The sequence below is a fragment of the Gadus chalcogrammus genome, chromosome 3 (assembly GCF_026213295.1).
Source record: "Gadus chalcogrammus isolate NIFS_2021 chromosome 3, NIFS_Gcha_1.0, whole genome shotgun sequence".
Taxonomy (NCBI): domain Eukaryota; kingdom Metazoa; phylum Chordata; class Actinopteri; order Gadiformes; family Gadidae; genus Gadus; species Gadus chalcogrammus.
The window spans coordinates 13153151-13167391 of record NC_079414.1 but is presented as its reverse complement, the minus strand read 5'-3'; the positions used below and the strand labels follow the sequence as shown (position 1 = coordinate 13167391).

The following is a 14241-nucleotide window of genomic DNA, read 5'->3' as shown; positions in this document are numbered from 1 at the left end:
GTTTGTTAAACCTTTGTTGAACATTACTTTCTTTGTGCGGATCTTTCAGGTACTACAGCTGCCCCGAGAAGGCGTATGGAGGACCACACCCTGGACACACCCACACCCACAGACACCAAACACACACAAATATCCTGTCTGCTCCTGCTTCTCTGTTGTTGTGGAACTACACACACTTACTTTTATACAGGTTAAACAAGGTTTTTGTAATATGGCAACATTTAAGCCATCTTTTTATCACTTACACACATTCCAGTGCTTCAACCCATCTGCAAAAAGAATGATGCAAACAATCAGAGTCCTCACAGGGAAGGGTCTAGTGGGCCACTAAGGCCTCAGTGAAGGGTCTAGCGGGCCACTGAGGCCTCAGTGAAGGGTGTAGTGGGCCACTAAGGCCTCAGTGAAGGGTCTAGTGGGCCACTAAGGCCTCAGTGAAGGGTCTTGCGGGCCACTAAGGCCTCAGTGAAGGGTCTAGTGGGCCACTGAGGCCTCAGTGAAGGGTCTAGTGGGCCACTGAGGCCTCAGTGAAGGGTCTAGCGGGCCACTGAGGCCTCAGTGAAGGGTCTAGCGGGCCACTGAGGCCTCAGTGAAGGGTCTAGCGGGCCACTAAGGCCTCAGTGAAGGGTCTAGTGGGCCACTAAGGCCTCAGTGAAGGGTCTAGTGGGCCACTGAGGCCTCAGTGAAGGGTCTAGCGGGCCACTAAGGCCTCAGTGAAGGGTCTAGCGGGCCACTGAGGCCTCAGTTAAGGGTCTAGCGGGCCACTAAGGCCTCAGTGAAGGGTCTAGTGGGCCACTAAGGCCTCAGTTAAGGGTCTAGTGGGCCACTAAGGCCTCAGTGAAGGGTCTAGCGGGCCACTAAGGCCTCAGTGAAGGGTCTAGCGGGCCACTAAGGCCTCAGTGAAGGGTCTAGCGGGCCACTGAGGCCTCAAGGCCAATTTCCACCAGAATCGGCACGGAAGTGCGACGGCAGCGAAGCGGCTGTGTTCCGTACTGCAATCCCCACTGGAAGCGGCACGGACACGTTCCGACAGATGGCTCAAGACGTGCATAATTATAATAATTATTTATATAATATTATTCACGAGTTATATTCAAACCATATATATTATAATATACATTAATATATATATATATATATATATACCTTATAATCAACCATACACATAACCCATTAAATACGGTAGACCTATGATTTCTTGATGTCATGGCAACGTCCACTCGCGACACTGGACTTGCGAGGCATCGACGCAGACTTTCATTTCTTCTTTGCCACTGATTAGCTATTGATACCATAGATAGACTGTATAATATTGCAATACCCTGTGAATTGCATAGGGATCGATGTGAGCTCATGAATATTCATGAGCAAAGGCAAACTGATTGGCACGGCAACTGCCGTGCCGGTGCCGTATCCAGTGGAATAGCCTACGGTGACTTTAATGGTTTCTATTATTTTCGGCGACCGGTTCGCTGCCGTGCCGCTTCCGTGCCGATTCCGGTGGATATTGGCCTTCAGTGAAGGGTCTAGTGGGCCACTAAGGCCTCAGTGAAGGGTGTAGTGGGCCACTGAGGCCTCAGTGAAGGGTCTAGCGGGCCACTGAGGCCTCAGTGAAGGGTCTAGTCTTTGGCCTGGAAGATTTTGGGGTAGATCCCATACGAGCCCCCTTTATGTTACGGCTGGCCAGTAACATTGATATTGATATTGCTTTGACAAATATAGCCATCTGAACAGGGTTTGACACAGAAGACCAGTGAGTTATTACATTTAACTAAACAAGCTTAACTTAGGAGAAGAAAAACTCCCATGAACAGGGTGAGGCCGCCAAGGCGTGGTCCGCTACAGATATTTACACCTAGCCGCCATTTGGCAAGTCAATCAGCAGGGATCACACCCACACATTAATCCCACCAGTTAAATGGATTATTACTTAACTAATAGTCCATTTAACTCAAACACAGCAACAGGCTCAAACACAGCAACAGGCTCAAACACAGCACATGAGGCAACTTGAACACTGGGAGGGATATTGACAAAAACATAACCTTCAACTATGACAGTGCGCAGTGATTCACGGGCTCCCACACACAGCACTCCCATGTCAGTAACTGCATGATGATTATGTAAACCATCCCTTCCCCTTCATACACCTTGGTTTAGTGATGCGCACTCAATCACTGTTCTATATAAAATAAGGATGCAGGTATCAGTGGGACCCACAGCAGCACAGCAATCATCAAGGATCTTCCCAATCATCGTTTTAGTTGCCATGAGTCGGGATTTGAGCATATTGGTAAATGCTTGACCTTTGTAGGTCCCTGGATTGTTTGTCCTTTGATTTGTGTAAATGCTCGAAAAAAAGGTTGGACACATTGTGTTTTTGTTTTTTCACAATCTCCAATAAAAAACATACATACATATGCATAAAGCAAGCATATTTTAGATTTTGAGAGTATTAAAAACTTGAAAAATATCCTTTACGGTGCATTTTGAACATAACTTTGTGATTAACTACAGACAATATTGCGATTTTATTCGATTAAAAACCTTATTATGAACAAATCGTGTTCATAAAGGATGTGATGGTGGAGAGGAGAAACTAGCATGGTCTTGTTTATGGGTAGTTTATTACTGTACATAAACTTTGTGTCATACATACATATATTACACGTCTCCCATGAACACACGCACACGCAAAGTCTCGGTCAGAACACTATGGATTATATAAAACTGACTCACATAATGGACAGGGTTCAATCACTATCTCGGATGCACCGATACCTTTTGTGCACACACACCCACACGCACGCACACACAGACACACACGTAGCTTTACATCTTGATTCTTGGAGAACATCAGAACTAAATGTGAATGGAAAGTGATTATTAACAAGGCAACCCAGTGGCCATTCAGTCTGCTCGGACTTTGAAAAACACAAACCAGGGCAACAAAAAATAATAAAAGAAAAGCCTGGTTCACATTGGAATATATGTTTTTTAGTCATTTTTTGCTGTTAATGGCGTCAAAAAGGTAAGAACTTGTTTGTTACCGGGCATATTTCAACGTAAAAATATTTTTTTTACAGTGAGTTATTAAGTCTATAATTCAGGTAATGTATCTATGACACTTACAAAAAACGTATTTCTTTACTTTGAATGGGTTAGAAATCATCCTTTTTATGTATCCATCGATAAAGATAGATATTAAAAAACTACACGTGTAGTTAGATGAAACAAAAACGCCCTGAGTGCGACCCATACAATCACTACAGCCGAGTGACCCGAGGCCAATGACGAGAGGTCAAACCGGAGCGGGGAGCTGAAGGGCAGATCATGACCACAGTATAACTTGTGCAGACGGCAGCAACGCCTGTGGATGGAATCTATGACGTTTACTCAGATTCTTGATTGTGCTGTGGCGTCCACGCAGGTGAAGACTTAACTAAACATTAACATTAACTTAAAAAAAATAATAACTTTCTAAAATGTAATACATCCAACGACCCCCCGGTCCCATACATACACGCACGCACAGCAGGCGAGGGTGCCTGAGAAAAGGGAGGAGAGAATCACTGTGCAGGTTGTGTTGCCATGACCTCAAAGGAGACCGCCGATACAAAGTGCTTTGTACCAGTCGATGGAGGCCAAGTAAGCGATTACAAATGCAGAGACTCTTTCATGTGCACATTGAGATTAGGTATCACAAAATTAAACTCACGAGATCGTTGAGGACTAACCTACGTGTTGAGGACCGAAACCCTACTAGGCAGAGACAAGTTCTACGGGTTTTATTGTCTTCCAACATTTCTCATGCGCACACACGCACGCACGCGCACACACACCACACCCACACACAATATGCATCCTAACCCATATGTGATCCAAACCTCACCAGCCAGAGGCACACCCCTGCCCTCAGGTGCGCGTCTGGGGAGGTTACTATAAAAGGTACAGAAAAACAACAATGTTCTGGTCCCGCATCCCGAAAGGATCCGTTGACCTCATCTTGTGTTGCCGCTGCTTCATAGCAACGGTTGTTAGGCAGCAAGTGATGACAGTATCACTCGGCGAGACAGGGACAGCGTTGGAAAGAAAACCAAAACATTTCATTGTCTCGGAAGAATACCATCGGTCTTTCGCCCCCTTCAGGGGGAGTGCGGTCGATACGTTGTGATTGTCACTAGGGTTAGGCTGCTCTCGTCCTCCAACGCACAGGGGGAAGGGATGGGGGGCTCGGGGCAGTGGATTAGAGGAAGTAGGAGGCTAATGGGCTCAAGTTGGGGCTGTCGACCGTAAGCTATGCAGCTAGCTAGTGGAGTTCACTACCGTAATATACATTTAAAAAGGGAGGCCATTGTCGCATTGTCCGACTTTGTTCCTTTTAGCTTGCGTCCGGCATTGACTAGGAGGATCTGCAGATGGGGTGGGGTTAGCCCGGGAAATTCTGCTCTGTGATGATATCATGTGTTGTTATTGTTCTGTTGATGAAGAACAATAACAATGAAGAACAATGAAGTTGAGTCGTTGGCATAATGAACAAAAACAGAGATTCTGGACAGACCCCCCCGCCCCATCATCATCAAATTCTGATTGTGTCTTGCAGGAGGGGAGGGGGAAATGACAAGGTTCCGGTTTCTGAGTTCCAAGCCGCCGGTCCATCAGTGCCTCGCTGCTCCCTGGACGGAGAACCGCAACGTGCAGTTGAACTGGGCCAGACACGGTTCCTCCAGATCAGTCAAAAATAACTTAGAAGATAGGCTTGTCAGATTTGTAAACAACTTAAGAAGGTGTCCGTGAGGGTGGCTATAAAGAGTAGAAAGGGAGAGTAGGTGACACCCTGTAAACATAAAATGTGGGTGGCCTTTGGGGAAGGTTTTTTCATCAGGAAGCACAGGGTGCCACTGTGGTTCTGTGAAGGCGCTGGGCTGACGAGATGGGGGGGTGGGGTGGGGGGGGGTGGGCTCAAAAACAACTAGTCTGGTCTGAAGATCGGTATCTTGGGCAAGAACTCTATTAGGATGACCTGGGGATGCAAAGAGAAATAGCTGTCAGATATTGTGCGGAATGGCTGATACTAAGGCTTGTGGCCAGAGAAGAAATGTGTTCATTAAGCATGAATGGGCTCAACAACAAAAAAAGATGGACACACCACATATTATAGCACATCCATTTGGGTTTTTCATCGCATAGCAAACAAACGATTGAACAAACACGCACACGAGGTGCCGTTGCATGCAGGACAGTGAAGCGCACTGGTCTTCATGATGACCAAACCAAAGAAATACTTACATACTCCATCATGTTGTTGCTTTCACACTTTCTTTTACTCAGCCTCCAATGCAAACATAGCTGAGAGACAGAGACAGAGAGAGAGAGAGCAGATGGAAAGATTAGAGATATGCTGCAAAGCTTTATCGTCCAGTTTTCTTCAGACACTTCAAGACTAGGATTTCATTTGTCTTTGAGTAAAATGTCCATTCAAGGTCAATGTGTACTAACAATAAGTTTTATGTCCTTTGATAAGACATCAGGCAGATTATATATGCTGGGGCATCATTCGGACGATTATGACCTGTAGTTGAACCACAGACACATTAACTTACTTTGTGGTAAAGTCTGCCGTTTTCCCACTCCAGTAGCTTCTCTATGGATCTCCGTGTCTAAGATAGGGGACACAATCACAGATAAAAAAAAAGAACGCACTTTGTAACAAGATAATTTTCTTCTATTTACTATGTTAAATTGAACCTTGCTCATGTAATGAGATTAAAGGGGTGGTTCGGAATTTTGGACATAGGGCCTGATTCCGAAGTGAGCATTGGTATTCTATATCACTGGAGACAGTTTAACACATTTCATTCAGTCCTTCTAGTTGCAGAGTTCGCTCGTGCTAGGCTAGCGCAAGTCAACGGGCAATGCTAACCTGCTATTAAAAACAGTCTTACCCACTCCACAGTACACCCGAGGTAAATCAATTATAACGACAGACTATAAATCTAAATGTCTGTTTATAGAATAATGTTAGAAATAAAAGCAACCTTGAATTGCATTGCATTTTGAGGGAATTGCGGGGTCTCAGCAGCAGTGTTTATATTCCTGTACGTAGGCTACGGCAGCGGCGGACTGATACCTAGGTTACCTGCCGCTGTCATTGCTACAAACGCAGAGTACAGTGAACGAAGGAATTCTACAAGCGTATTAAATTAACAAGATATGGCCACGTTTGGAGGAGTTAGCGATGCATCTGCTTTTGAAGACGATTGTGAGGAATTTGTTGTATCCAACGAACCGTACATGTACGAGCCGGTGTTTTGATGTCAAAGCCAGCAGCAACAAGCCACAGTTGAGTCCTTTCTGGATCTCACACTGGAAATTGGTGGAAACTTTGTGGTGGCCATCTGTACCGTTTATTTCTACAATTTCTAAAAGCACACTGAACCATCATGTTGCCTAGTCGTTCAATTGCGCTTCTGTCCCACGCTTCTCTGTTTACGTTCTTCTGTCGTGATTCGGTTACAAACCTAACCAGCGCATAGTAGAATTCCGCTTCTGCTGAGAAAGTAGTCCCTCGATGATTCATGCGATGCAAGGTTCGTTTTATTTCTAACATTATTCTATCAACACAGACATTTAAATCTATAGTCTGGCGTTATAATTGATTTATCTCGGGTGTACTGTGGAGTGGGTAAGACTGTTTTTAATAGCAGGCTAGCATTGCCCGTTGACTTGCGCTAGCCTAGCACGAGCGAACTCTGCAACTAGAAGGACTGAATGAAATGTGTTGAAAACTGTCTCCAGTGATATAGAATACCAATGCTCACTTCGGAATCAGGCCCTATGTCCAAAATTCCGAACTACCCCTTTAAGCTAAACCATCATATTTTTGTAGAGTCACAGGATATTTTGTCCATATAAATACGAGGCATGTCAAAGGACGGAATACGATCCCACTGGTGTACTGCTTATTTGCCAGATACCAGAGTAACATAAACATTGGAAAAGACAATCAGAGACAGATCAAGAGCCATAAACGTACAGTGTATCTACCGATTTCCGCCAGTTTAATTAAAAAATCTATAAATACAGTTTTATTACAACTTAGGCCAGAATAATTTATCCCAATTTCATAGCATATGGGTAAATTACAGCCATCCACTTAGAAGGATATTACATGTTACTGTATTGTCTTTGCTATAATGCAGGGCTTAAAACTGTGGCCAAATTGGTTGTAAATCCCAAATCACTGCAACGTCACAGCGCAATGACCGCCGCCATTTTGGGAGCATAGGAGCATTATGTTGGTAGCGTTGGTCTTTGTTTAGTAATTAATCGTGAAATTATGGAATGATTAGATGAAAAGTGTATGTGTGTGAGTGTGTAGGTGTAAGTGTCTAAGTGTTTAAGTGTGCGTGCATGTATGTCGAGTGCGTGCGTATATTTGCGTGTGTATATGTATGTATGTCAGTATGTATGCATGTATGAATGTGGTGAGCCTGGCGTGGTCATGTGTGCATGCGTAAGATTGTATATGTGTGTGTAAAAATGCGTGCGTGTATGAATGGACTTGTGTCTGTGTCTGACCCGCTTGCTGAGGCAGATAACCGGCCACAGACTGAAGCCCAGGGTGCAGCAGCAGCAAAGGCAGCCACAGAGCAGCCAGCGGACGTTCACAGGGAGGGTCTTCCTAAGGCAGCCATTCACACGGTTGATGCTGGCCTTGAACTCCTCGGGGGCCACCTGATAACACAGGCCACCATCCAGACCAAACGTGAACCCACACATACACATACCCACACTACAATTCTACCATTGTACGTGCAGAGATGATATTCACAATTCCTTTGGGTGGTATATATTTGCTGTTTGGTATCAGAATACTACAGATATATTTATTATATATTAATGTGCTTTAGGATATAGTTCACTCAATAATTTAGCTGTTTAAGAAAGCCACAAACAAGATGTCTGCTTTACATATTTTTGCCCAATATGTTTCAAACATTATAATAGAAAACTGTATATACATAGATAAAATATAAAATATTGGTTAGAATTTGATTACGAGTAAATCTCAATGAAACCAAACGCTCACCTTTCCTGTAAGCGCCGATGGGAATTCTGACTCGAATTTGTTGCTAAGTCCAAATCTGTCAGGGTAAGAAGTAGGATGACGTTAAAACTTGCCCGTGGCCGGCTTTTTGAACAGATGACAATGATGACAACACAGGGTATGCTAGGCTAAACATACTGCAGGAAACATAATAGGCTGGTGGCAACAGCAAGACACAAGCGAGGAACACAACAAGACCTTTTGCCGCCTTCACAATAAATCTCAACATATTGGACAATATAATGCCAGACAAGATAACGCGTTAGCTATGTTTATAGCATACAAGGCTAGAGATGGCTAATGATAGCTACATTAAAGGTAATGGGGTAGTCCTCTAAGCAAGGAGAGCTAATGCTAACTTGTAGGCTTGAGACAGTTAGCCAGAAGCTAACATCTTCTCTGTGCCAAAGTGAAACTTAAATATAAAAGAAGTGACTACGGACACATCCTTGGGACCACTGCCTTTCCCCGCAAGCCTCGCCGGTGACTCACACAGTGACGTGGCCGGATCCTCGCACCACCACCGGGTCCGGAGCGTACTTTAGGAGCTGCTCTTCTGCGGCCCTGTCCTCGTCCTCCTCTTCTTCCTCTTCCTCATAGATCTCATCAAAGTCCTCCATCATCGCAAGACTCGGCCTCGCGCTTCCCGGTACAACTGCCGGGAGAGACACGATGCCGACTAACAGAAGAAACCGTATCGAGAAACAATTACAAAAGACCAAAATATGAATCCCAGGGACGTCAGCTCACATCGTTTCGTAGGCTCCAAAACAAAACATCAACATCCGCCGCAGTACAACACGACACCGGAAGGGGGCGAAACGTACTGGCGTCACAGATTTAAATGAAGAACACGGTCGAAGACGAATTGTTTTCTTCCGCTTTCTGTTTGTAAATGGGTCGATCGTGTCCATCGTTTGCAGTTCAATCTATCAAGTATGTGTGAGAACCCTACTTTGAAAGCTAAGCCACACAGAAGTATCATTTAAATGAATATAGTCTGTTGCTTTTCAACTTCCGACTTCTGCCTGAAAGGGAAACTTTTGTGAAACATCCGTGGGAGCTTATTTACTGGATATTGTTTATCTTACGGTAACTCAATCATAAGTCAAAAAATGATTTTACAGACTCTCAAAGATGCAACGCCTGAAGTCACAAGCGGGATACTTGTGGTGGTCTTTTTATCGTGCCTCTTATTTACCTTCAAACAATATTTCATTTTAACTGAGGCCGTCTTTAGTGTGGGTGCCAATGTTTTTCTGAATGGAGAGGTGCACAGGGTCTTCATTTACCCTTTCTATCACAGGACATCTGTCCAGCTTCTTCTTAACATTGGAGTACTGATGCTGCTCTGTGGCAGTTTCGAAAAAGGCGTTGGAACTGTTCGATTCCTGTTTTTGTTCGTAACTCTATCGACGTGCACGGGGCTGTGCTATGCCCTGCTGGATCTCTTCCTACACGATACGACCCAGAACCCTGCTGAGGGCTTGGTGCCAATAGCTCTGGCCCTCGTTGCTGTGACCACCATGCACACTCGTATGGCCAAAGGTTTCTTCTGTGGTGTCAGCATACCTACAATGAGTCTCCCCTGGGTTTTTCTCATAGTCACATTCTTATTTATTCCCCACACTGTGCTCCCCTGCAACATCATTGCCATTCTGATCGGATGGGTGTACGGTAAGGGATGGCTTTCCGTACTGGACATGTCGGAGGCCAGAGCATCGGTCTTGGAGAAGTCGGCGCCTTTCAAGTTTCTAAAGAACATTCCTGGGGTCCGTCACGTACCCGTGTCCCCTGAGGAGCGGCGGAAGACGCTCCTTCCTGAATTCAACCCAACACCCGGGTCGTACCCGGTCCAAGCATACGCTCCGATGTCCAGTGCCGTTGCCATGGGTACCACCTCTCCCCAGATGTACTACGAAGGGTGGCCCAATGCTCCCGCTGCCGCTGTGAATGGGTCATCTTCAACCTCTCAAGGACTCGGGTCTGAGTTCCCCGGGGGTCACACTACAACTCAAAGCTACAACCATAGCCATGATCACAGTACATGCCATGGCCATGGGCATCAGTAGTCACTAGCTCTAGCAGTAGCACATTGGACCTGCGCAATTATCTTGACATGAACAACACATCCAAGTCAATGCTACACATTGTTTCTAAGTAGTATTATTATTTTGTCTGGCTTGCTTCAGTAACATTAGACCATATTGAAGATTATTTTATATTGCAAATGTTTTTCCTTTTTTTTTTACCTGGATTACATATACAATGGGGATATCTTTTTTTTTTTATTGGAGTAGACATGTACAACTTTACATGCATTGCAAAACTTGCAGTCTTTCAATGCATGTAATCCATCTCTGCTCTACAAAGTTGTTTCCAAAATATTATTTAGGACAAATTGTTTACAAAATGTTTTCATTTATTAACTCACAAAGACATCAATCCAAGCTGTATTTCAGGTAACTTCTGACATGTCCTCTAATTTGTAAATTCGATACCAGTGCTTGACATGCATAAATTCCATACATTTTCAGTCTTCCCAGGAATCTCCATAGGCGTTCTTCTTGACTGGAAGAGAAGAAGAATTGGCTATCAAATACCAGTTATCAGTCAAAGCCAAACATATGATAGATTTGACCCAATGGTTACTTTTCGACAATCGTAATTTCTGAATAATCAAAAGTATACTGTCAGTGTTTATACATTTTGAAAATAAATTGATCAAATTAGGAAGAAGCATTACAATTATTTAAATTTCTACCACTTAATTTTCTCCTCTGACCTTACAATCTAAGCTCATTCTGAAGCAAAAGGTCACAAATGGGACGAACAGACTTGGTGGGGGACTGAGGATTTTGTGGACAAGGCATTCATTTTGCTTGAGCTGGAAACATAATATATGTAATGAATATGTATGCTCAGTATTGGAATATGCCACTTAGTGTCCACTAAGTGGCATATATATATCAACTACTGAGAATACATATTCAGTAGCATGGAAAGTCCCAGTGGAAAAATCCTAACCTAGCTTTCTATCTTTTTTTTTAATTTTTTTTCCTATTTGTCTATCCCTTCCGGGTGTCAAAGCTCACCTGCTCTCTGTGGTGCAGACCTCTCTGGTTCCCTGGCGGCTGGAGATTTGAGCTGTGCCTCAGCCTTCTGGGTCAGTGTGACCTCATAGTTCTCCCTGTTCTTGCTCCTCAGGTCTTCATAGAGGATGTTAGGCTTCCTCATGGGCTCCTCATCCCCCAGGTAGGACTGGACTGGCGCTTCTGGAGATGATTCATAGAGAAAAGGGGTTGGAAAGTTCTCATGCTTTGCTTTAGGGATCAATGCATAGTACAGATTGAGTGTATCAGGATATGGTTGAAAGCCTCTCATATGTGTATTAATTTGAGGTTAAAACGGCAGTCCGGGGTGACCATGTTGAGAGGTAGCAGAGAGTTGCTCTATTTCCTGACGTTAACATATTATTGATAGAACAAAATTTACAGACGTACAGCCATAGCGATAGTGCATCATGAAGTTGCAAAACCTGACTTCCATTGGTTTGTGTGGTTACCTGGACGGTTGTAGTCCTCTGCTCTCTCCACCTGCTCGGAGGACTCTGGGCTGTATCCATATCCCTGATCCCTGGTGCTGGAGGGCATCTGGCTTTGGCTATTGGAATCTGATTGCTGGAAATTGGTCGAAAATGACTGGGCATCAGGGTCACTCATCTCGGTCTGGGGGTTCTGGGAACTGCGAGGGAAAGAGCAGATGGGAGGATGTAATGACCCAGGAGTATCGGGCGGAAAAAGCAAAACTACACGGTCAGGCAAATAATGGGAGGCTAAAGGGGTTTTAGGGCTACTCACGTTAAAGGAAAGCCAGTCCTCTTCCTGAGCGCCTCTCCAAGTGGAGAGTTGTCCAGCATTTTAAATTTCTCCTGGCAAGTCTTCATGTAGGACATCTTGCCCGCTAGGTAGCCACAAAAGCCAGCAACTAGAGGGAGACGGAATCAATCCAAGCAACTACTCCATAGAATAACTCTGGGATGATATAATGTAAAGGGAAAGGCACCTGCAATTCACTTACAGGCTAGTTTGGGCAAAGATCCGAACCGTGGTGAACCGATAAGAGTTCCTTCAGAAGGGTTAAAAACAGTTGCTTGGTTATTTCTTTGTTGCTTGCTTTACTATTAATCTATACTTTTGCAATTATATGACAAATGGAGTATATTCATGTGAATTTTCCTATTTCATTGACATTCATTGAAAATAATTCATATTGTTTTACCTCTAGTAATTAAGACCTGAGTCAGAGCAATACTGACAGCCGAGAAGGGCACAGCTGTAAATGGGCAAGGGGAAAAAAATCATTGAACACCTGGTACATGTTTATAACATTCATTGAATAAGATGTATACGCGTCACCCTCTGCGGACATCAGATAAACTTACACCTGTACCAAAAACTTTCGTGGTTGCATTCTTTAAATACTCTTTTCTCATCTTCTGTGGGAACGTAGTCCATGCCCATTGGCCCCTACATGATGCAAGCAGGACCAAGAATTAGCAAAGCTTGCATTGGCTATCTGATAACATCAACACAGTAAGGCACAAGCACGTCAAAATTAAACGAAGGTTGAATAACATCAGCCAACCTCCTCAGTCTATTGCCAGAAAACATAAGCCAGAAGCTTGAAGGGTTTGCTCATTATGTTACGTTATAAAATGACTACCTGGGCCCCAGGTGGACGTTCCTCCGTAAAACCAGTGGAAGTTTGTGACATGTTGGATATCTCAATGTATGTCCAAATGAAAGACTATTAAAGCATAGAATTTCACACAAAACCCTTGAAGAATTGGTGCAATTTTAGTCCAACCAATGTCATTGTCGAAGCCCCATTGACTTGACCAGGAAGCAAATGAGTACTCTCAGTAGGACCGGTCATATAAGACGAGAGGCGCCAGGAAACGGCCCATGTCACACATCAAAACTATAAAAAAGAAAAAAAAATGTATTTATTATATTTTGATAATGAAAAGGTACAAAGATTTGTATCATATGTATCTTCCGTTTTAGTATTCGAAGTGCAAGTCAAACCTTTATTTTGAAATATGTCATATGTTCCGGAAGTAATTACTTCCAGCGAAAAGACGAATAGATTGAACAAGAATACGTTTTCCAGGTACAGGTTTTTTCTGTAATATACCAAAGAAAGTGCGGAATCCAGGGATGTGGCTTTAAGTACTTTTTAATGGAAACTTTATCTAATTGTAATACTTTACCCAATCATTGTTATGCTATCTCACCGTTTCACGATGGGACAATTACAAGTAGTATTTTACGATCTTTTTTTTGCTTTGAAATCTTTTGTTCGTTTTTCCCTCAATTGAATAACGGAGAAACTGAGTTACCAGCCTTAACGTGTAACCTTAACCTGTAACTTTGCATAGCAGCCCTAGCCCATTGACAAATGTTGTGCATTGTTGTAGTGACACAATATGTAAGGTAGATGGTGCTATTACACTATCGAAGTCTTACAATAATCTATTTCCTAGTTTATTATTGTCTTTACAAGGTACGACTATTATACTGTTTCAGGGTTAAGTATATATATAATTAGTTAAACAAAATAATAATTTAAATAGTCCCTCAAGGTGTTTTTTTTTTTCAGTAAAAACTGCCAAAAGCAGGAACACTTACCATGATATCAGATGTCTAAAGTGGTTATATTTTGTCAGTATAGAAGTATACATTATGTATTTAGCTTCCCCCAGACTATATTATAGCGTTTATTCAAGAAATACTTCAATGTTTTTAATATATTTGCCTTTAGTGTTTGAATAATGCTTGTGATTAGAAACATTTTTCTTGTTTGTATTCTCTGCACAATGTAGTCTTGTAATTAGGTTTATATTTTTATGATTTTCCTTTTTGAATACAATGCAGTTACTTGTTTTGAAAAGTACTACATCAATAAATATCCTGTCGTGGTTATTAGTTTTGTCAGACACCTAACTTTTTATATGCTGGTAAAGTCAGCGTAAGAGTGCGAGAACAATAATAGATTAATTGAAAACATATTTTCTAATCAAACCATCAATATTCCATGCATGTAGATGTAAGTCAGTGTGTGAGGCTTGT

At 43.1% G+C, this 14241-nt stretch overlaps 3 protein-coding genes across 3 annotated transcripts; 1 reads left to right on the top strand and 2 right to left on the bottom strand.

Annotated features, from left to right (window-relative positions):
- Positions 1-2605: 2605 nt before the first annotated feature.
- On the bottom strand, positions 2606-8934 carry chic2 (cysteine-rich hydrophobic domain 2). Its single transcript, XM_056586120.1, has 6 exons — positions 8600-8934; positions 8090-8144; positions 7579-7734; positions 5601-5657; positions 5287-5346; positions 2606-5020 (listed from the first exon to the last, which is right to left on the bottom strand). The coding sequence occupies exons 1-6, from the start codon at positions 8728-8730 to the stop codon at positions 4970-4972; spliced, it is 510 nt and encodes a 169-aa protein (XP_056442095.1). The 5' UTR covers positions 8731-8934; the 3' UTR covers positions 2606-4969.
- Positions 8646-13144, top strand: rhbdd2 (rhomboid domain containing 2). The gene has a single exon (XM_056586096.1). The coding sequence runs from the start codon at positions 9223-9225 to the stop codon at positions 10177-10179; it is 957 nt and encodes a 318-aa protein (XP_056442071.1). The 5' UTR covers positions 8646-9222; the 3' UTR covers positions 10180-13144.
- LOC130379337 (OCIA domain-containing protein 1) lies at positions 10488-13027 on the bottom strand. The gene is made up of 8 exons (XM_056586110.1): positions 12833-13027; positions 12552-12636; positions 12389-12442; positions 12188-12235; positions 11968-12094; positions 11673-11851; positions 11203-11382; positions 10488-10678 (listed from the first exon to the last, which is right to left on the bottom strand). Exons 1-8 carry the CDS (start codon positions 12881-12883, stop codon positions 10641-10643), a joined length of 762 nt encoding a protein of 253 aa, XP_056442085.1. The 5' UTR covers positions 12884-13027; the 3' UTR covers positions 10488-10640.
- Positions 13145-14241: the final 1097 nt, after the last annotated feature.

Bases quoted from the DNA above. Each gene is read 5' to 3' on its own strand.
- chic2 (XM_056586120.1), bottom strand. From the start codon at position 8,730: ATGATGGAGGACTTTGATGAGATCTATGAGGAAGAGGAAGAAGAGGAG. The intron at 5,658-7,578 runs GTCAGACACAGA...CCCCTATCTTAG, and splicing joins TTATCTGCCTCAGCAAGCGG to ACACGGAGATCCATAGAGAA. The intron at 5,347-5,600 runs GTAAGTTAATGT...TCTGTCTCTCAG, and splicing joins ACGGCAGACTTTACCACAAA to CTATGTTTGCATTGGAGGCT.
- rhbdd2 (XM_056586096.1), top strand. From the start codon at position 9,223: ATGATTTTACAGACTCTCAAAGATGCAACGCCTGAAGTCACAAGCGGG.
- LOC130379337 (XM_056586110.1), bottom strand. From the start codon at position 12,883: ATGTCACAAACTTCCACTGGTTTTACGGAGGAACGTCCACCTGGGGCC. The intron at 11,852-11,967 runs GTGAGTAGCCCT...TTTCCCTCGCAG, and splicing joins AGGACTGGCTTTCCTTTAAC to TTCCCAGAACCCCCAGACCG. The intron at 11,383-11,672 runs GTAACCACACAA...AATCATCTCCAG, and splicing joins AGAGGACTACAACCGTCCAG to AAGCGCCAGTCCAGTCCTAC.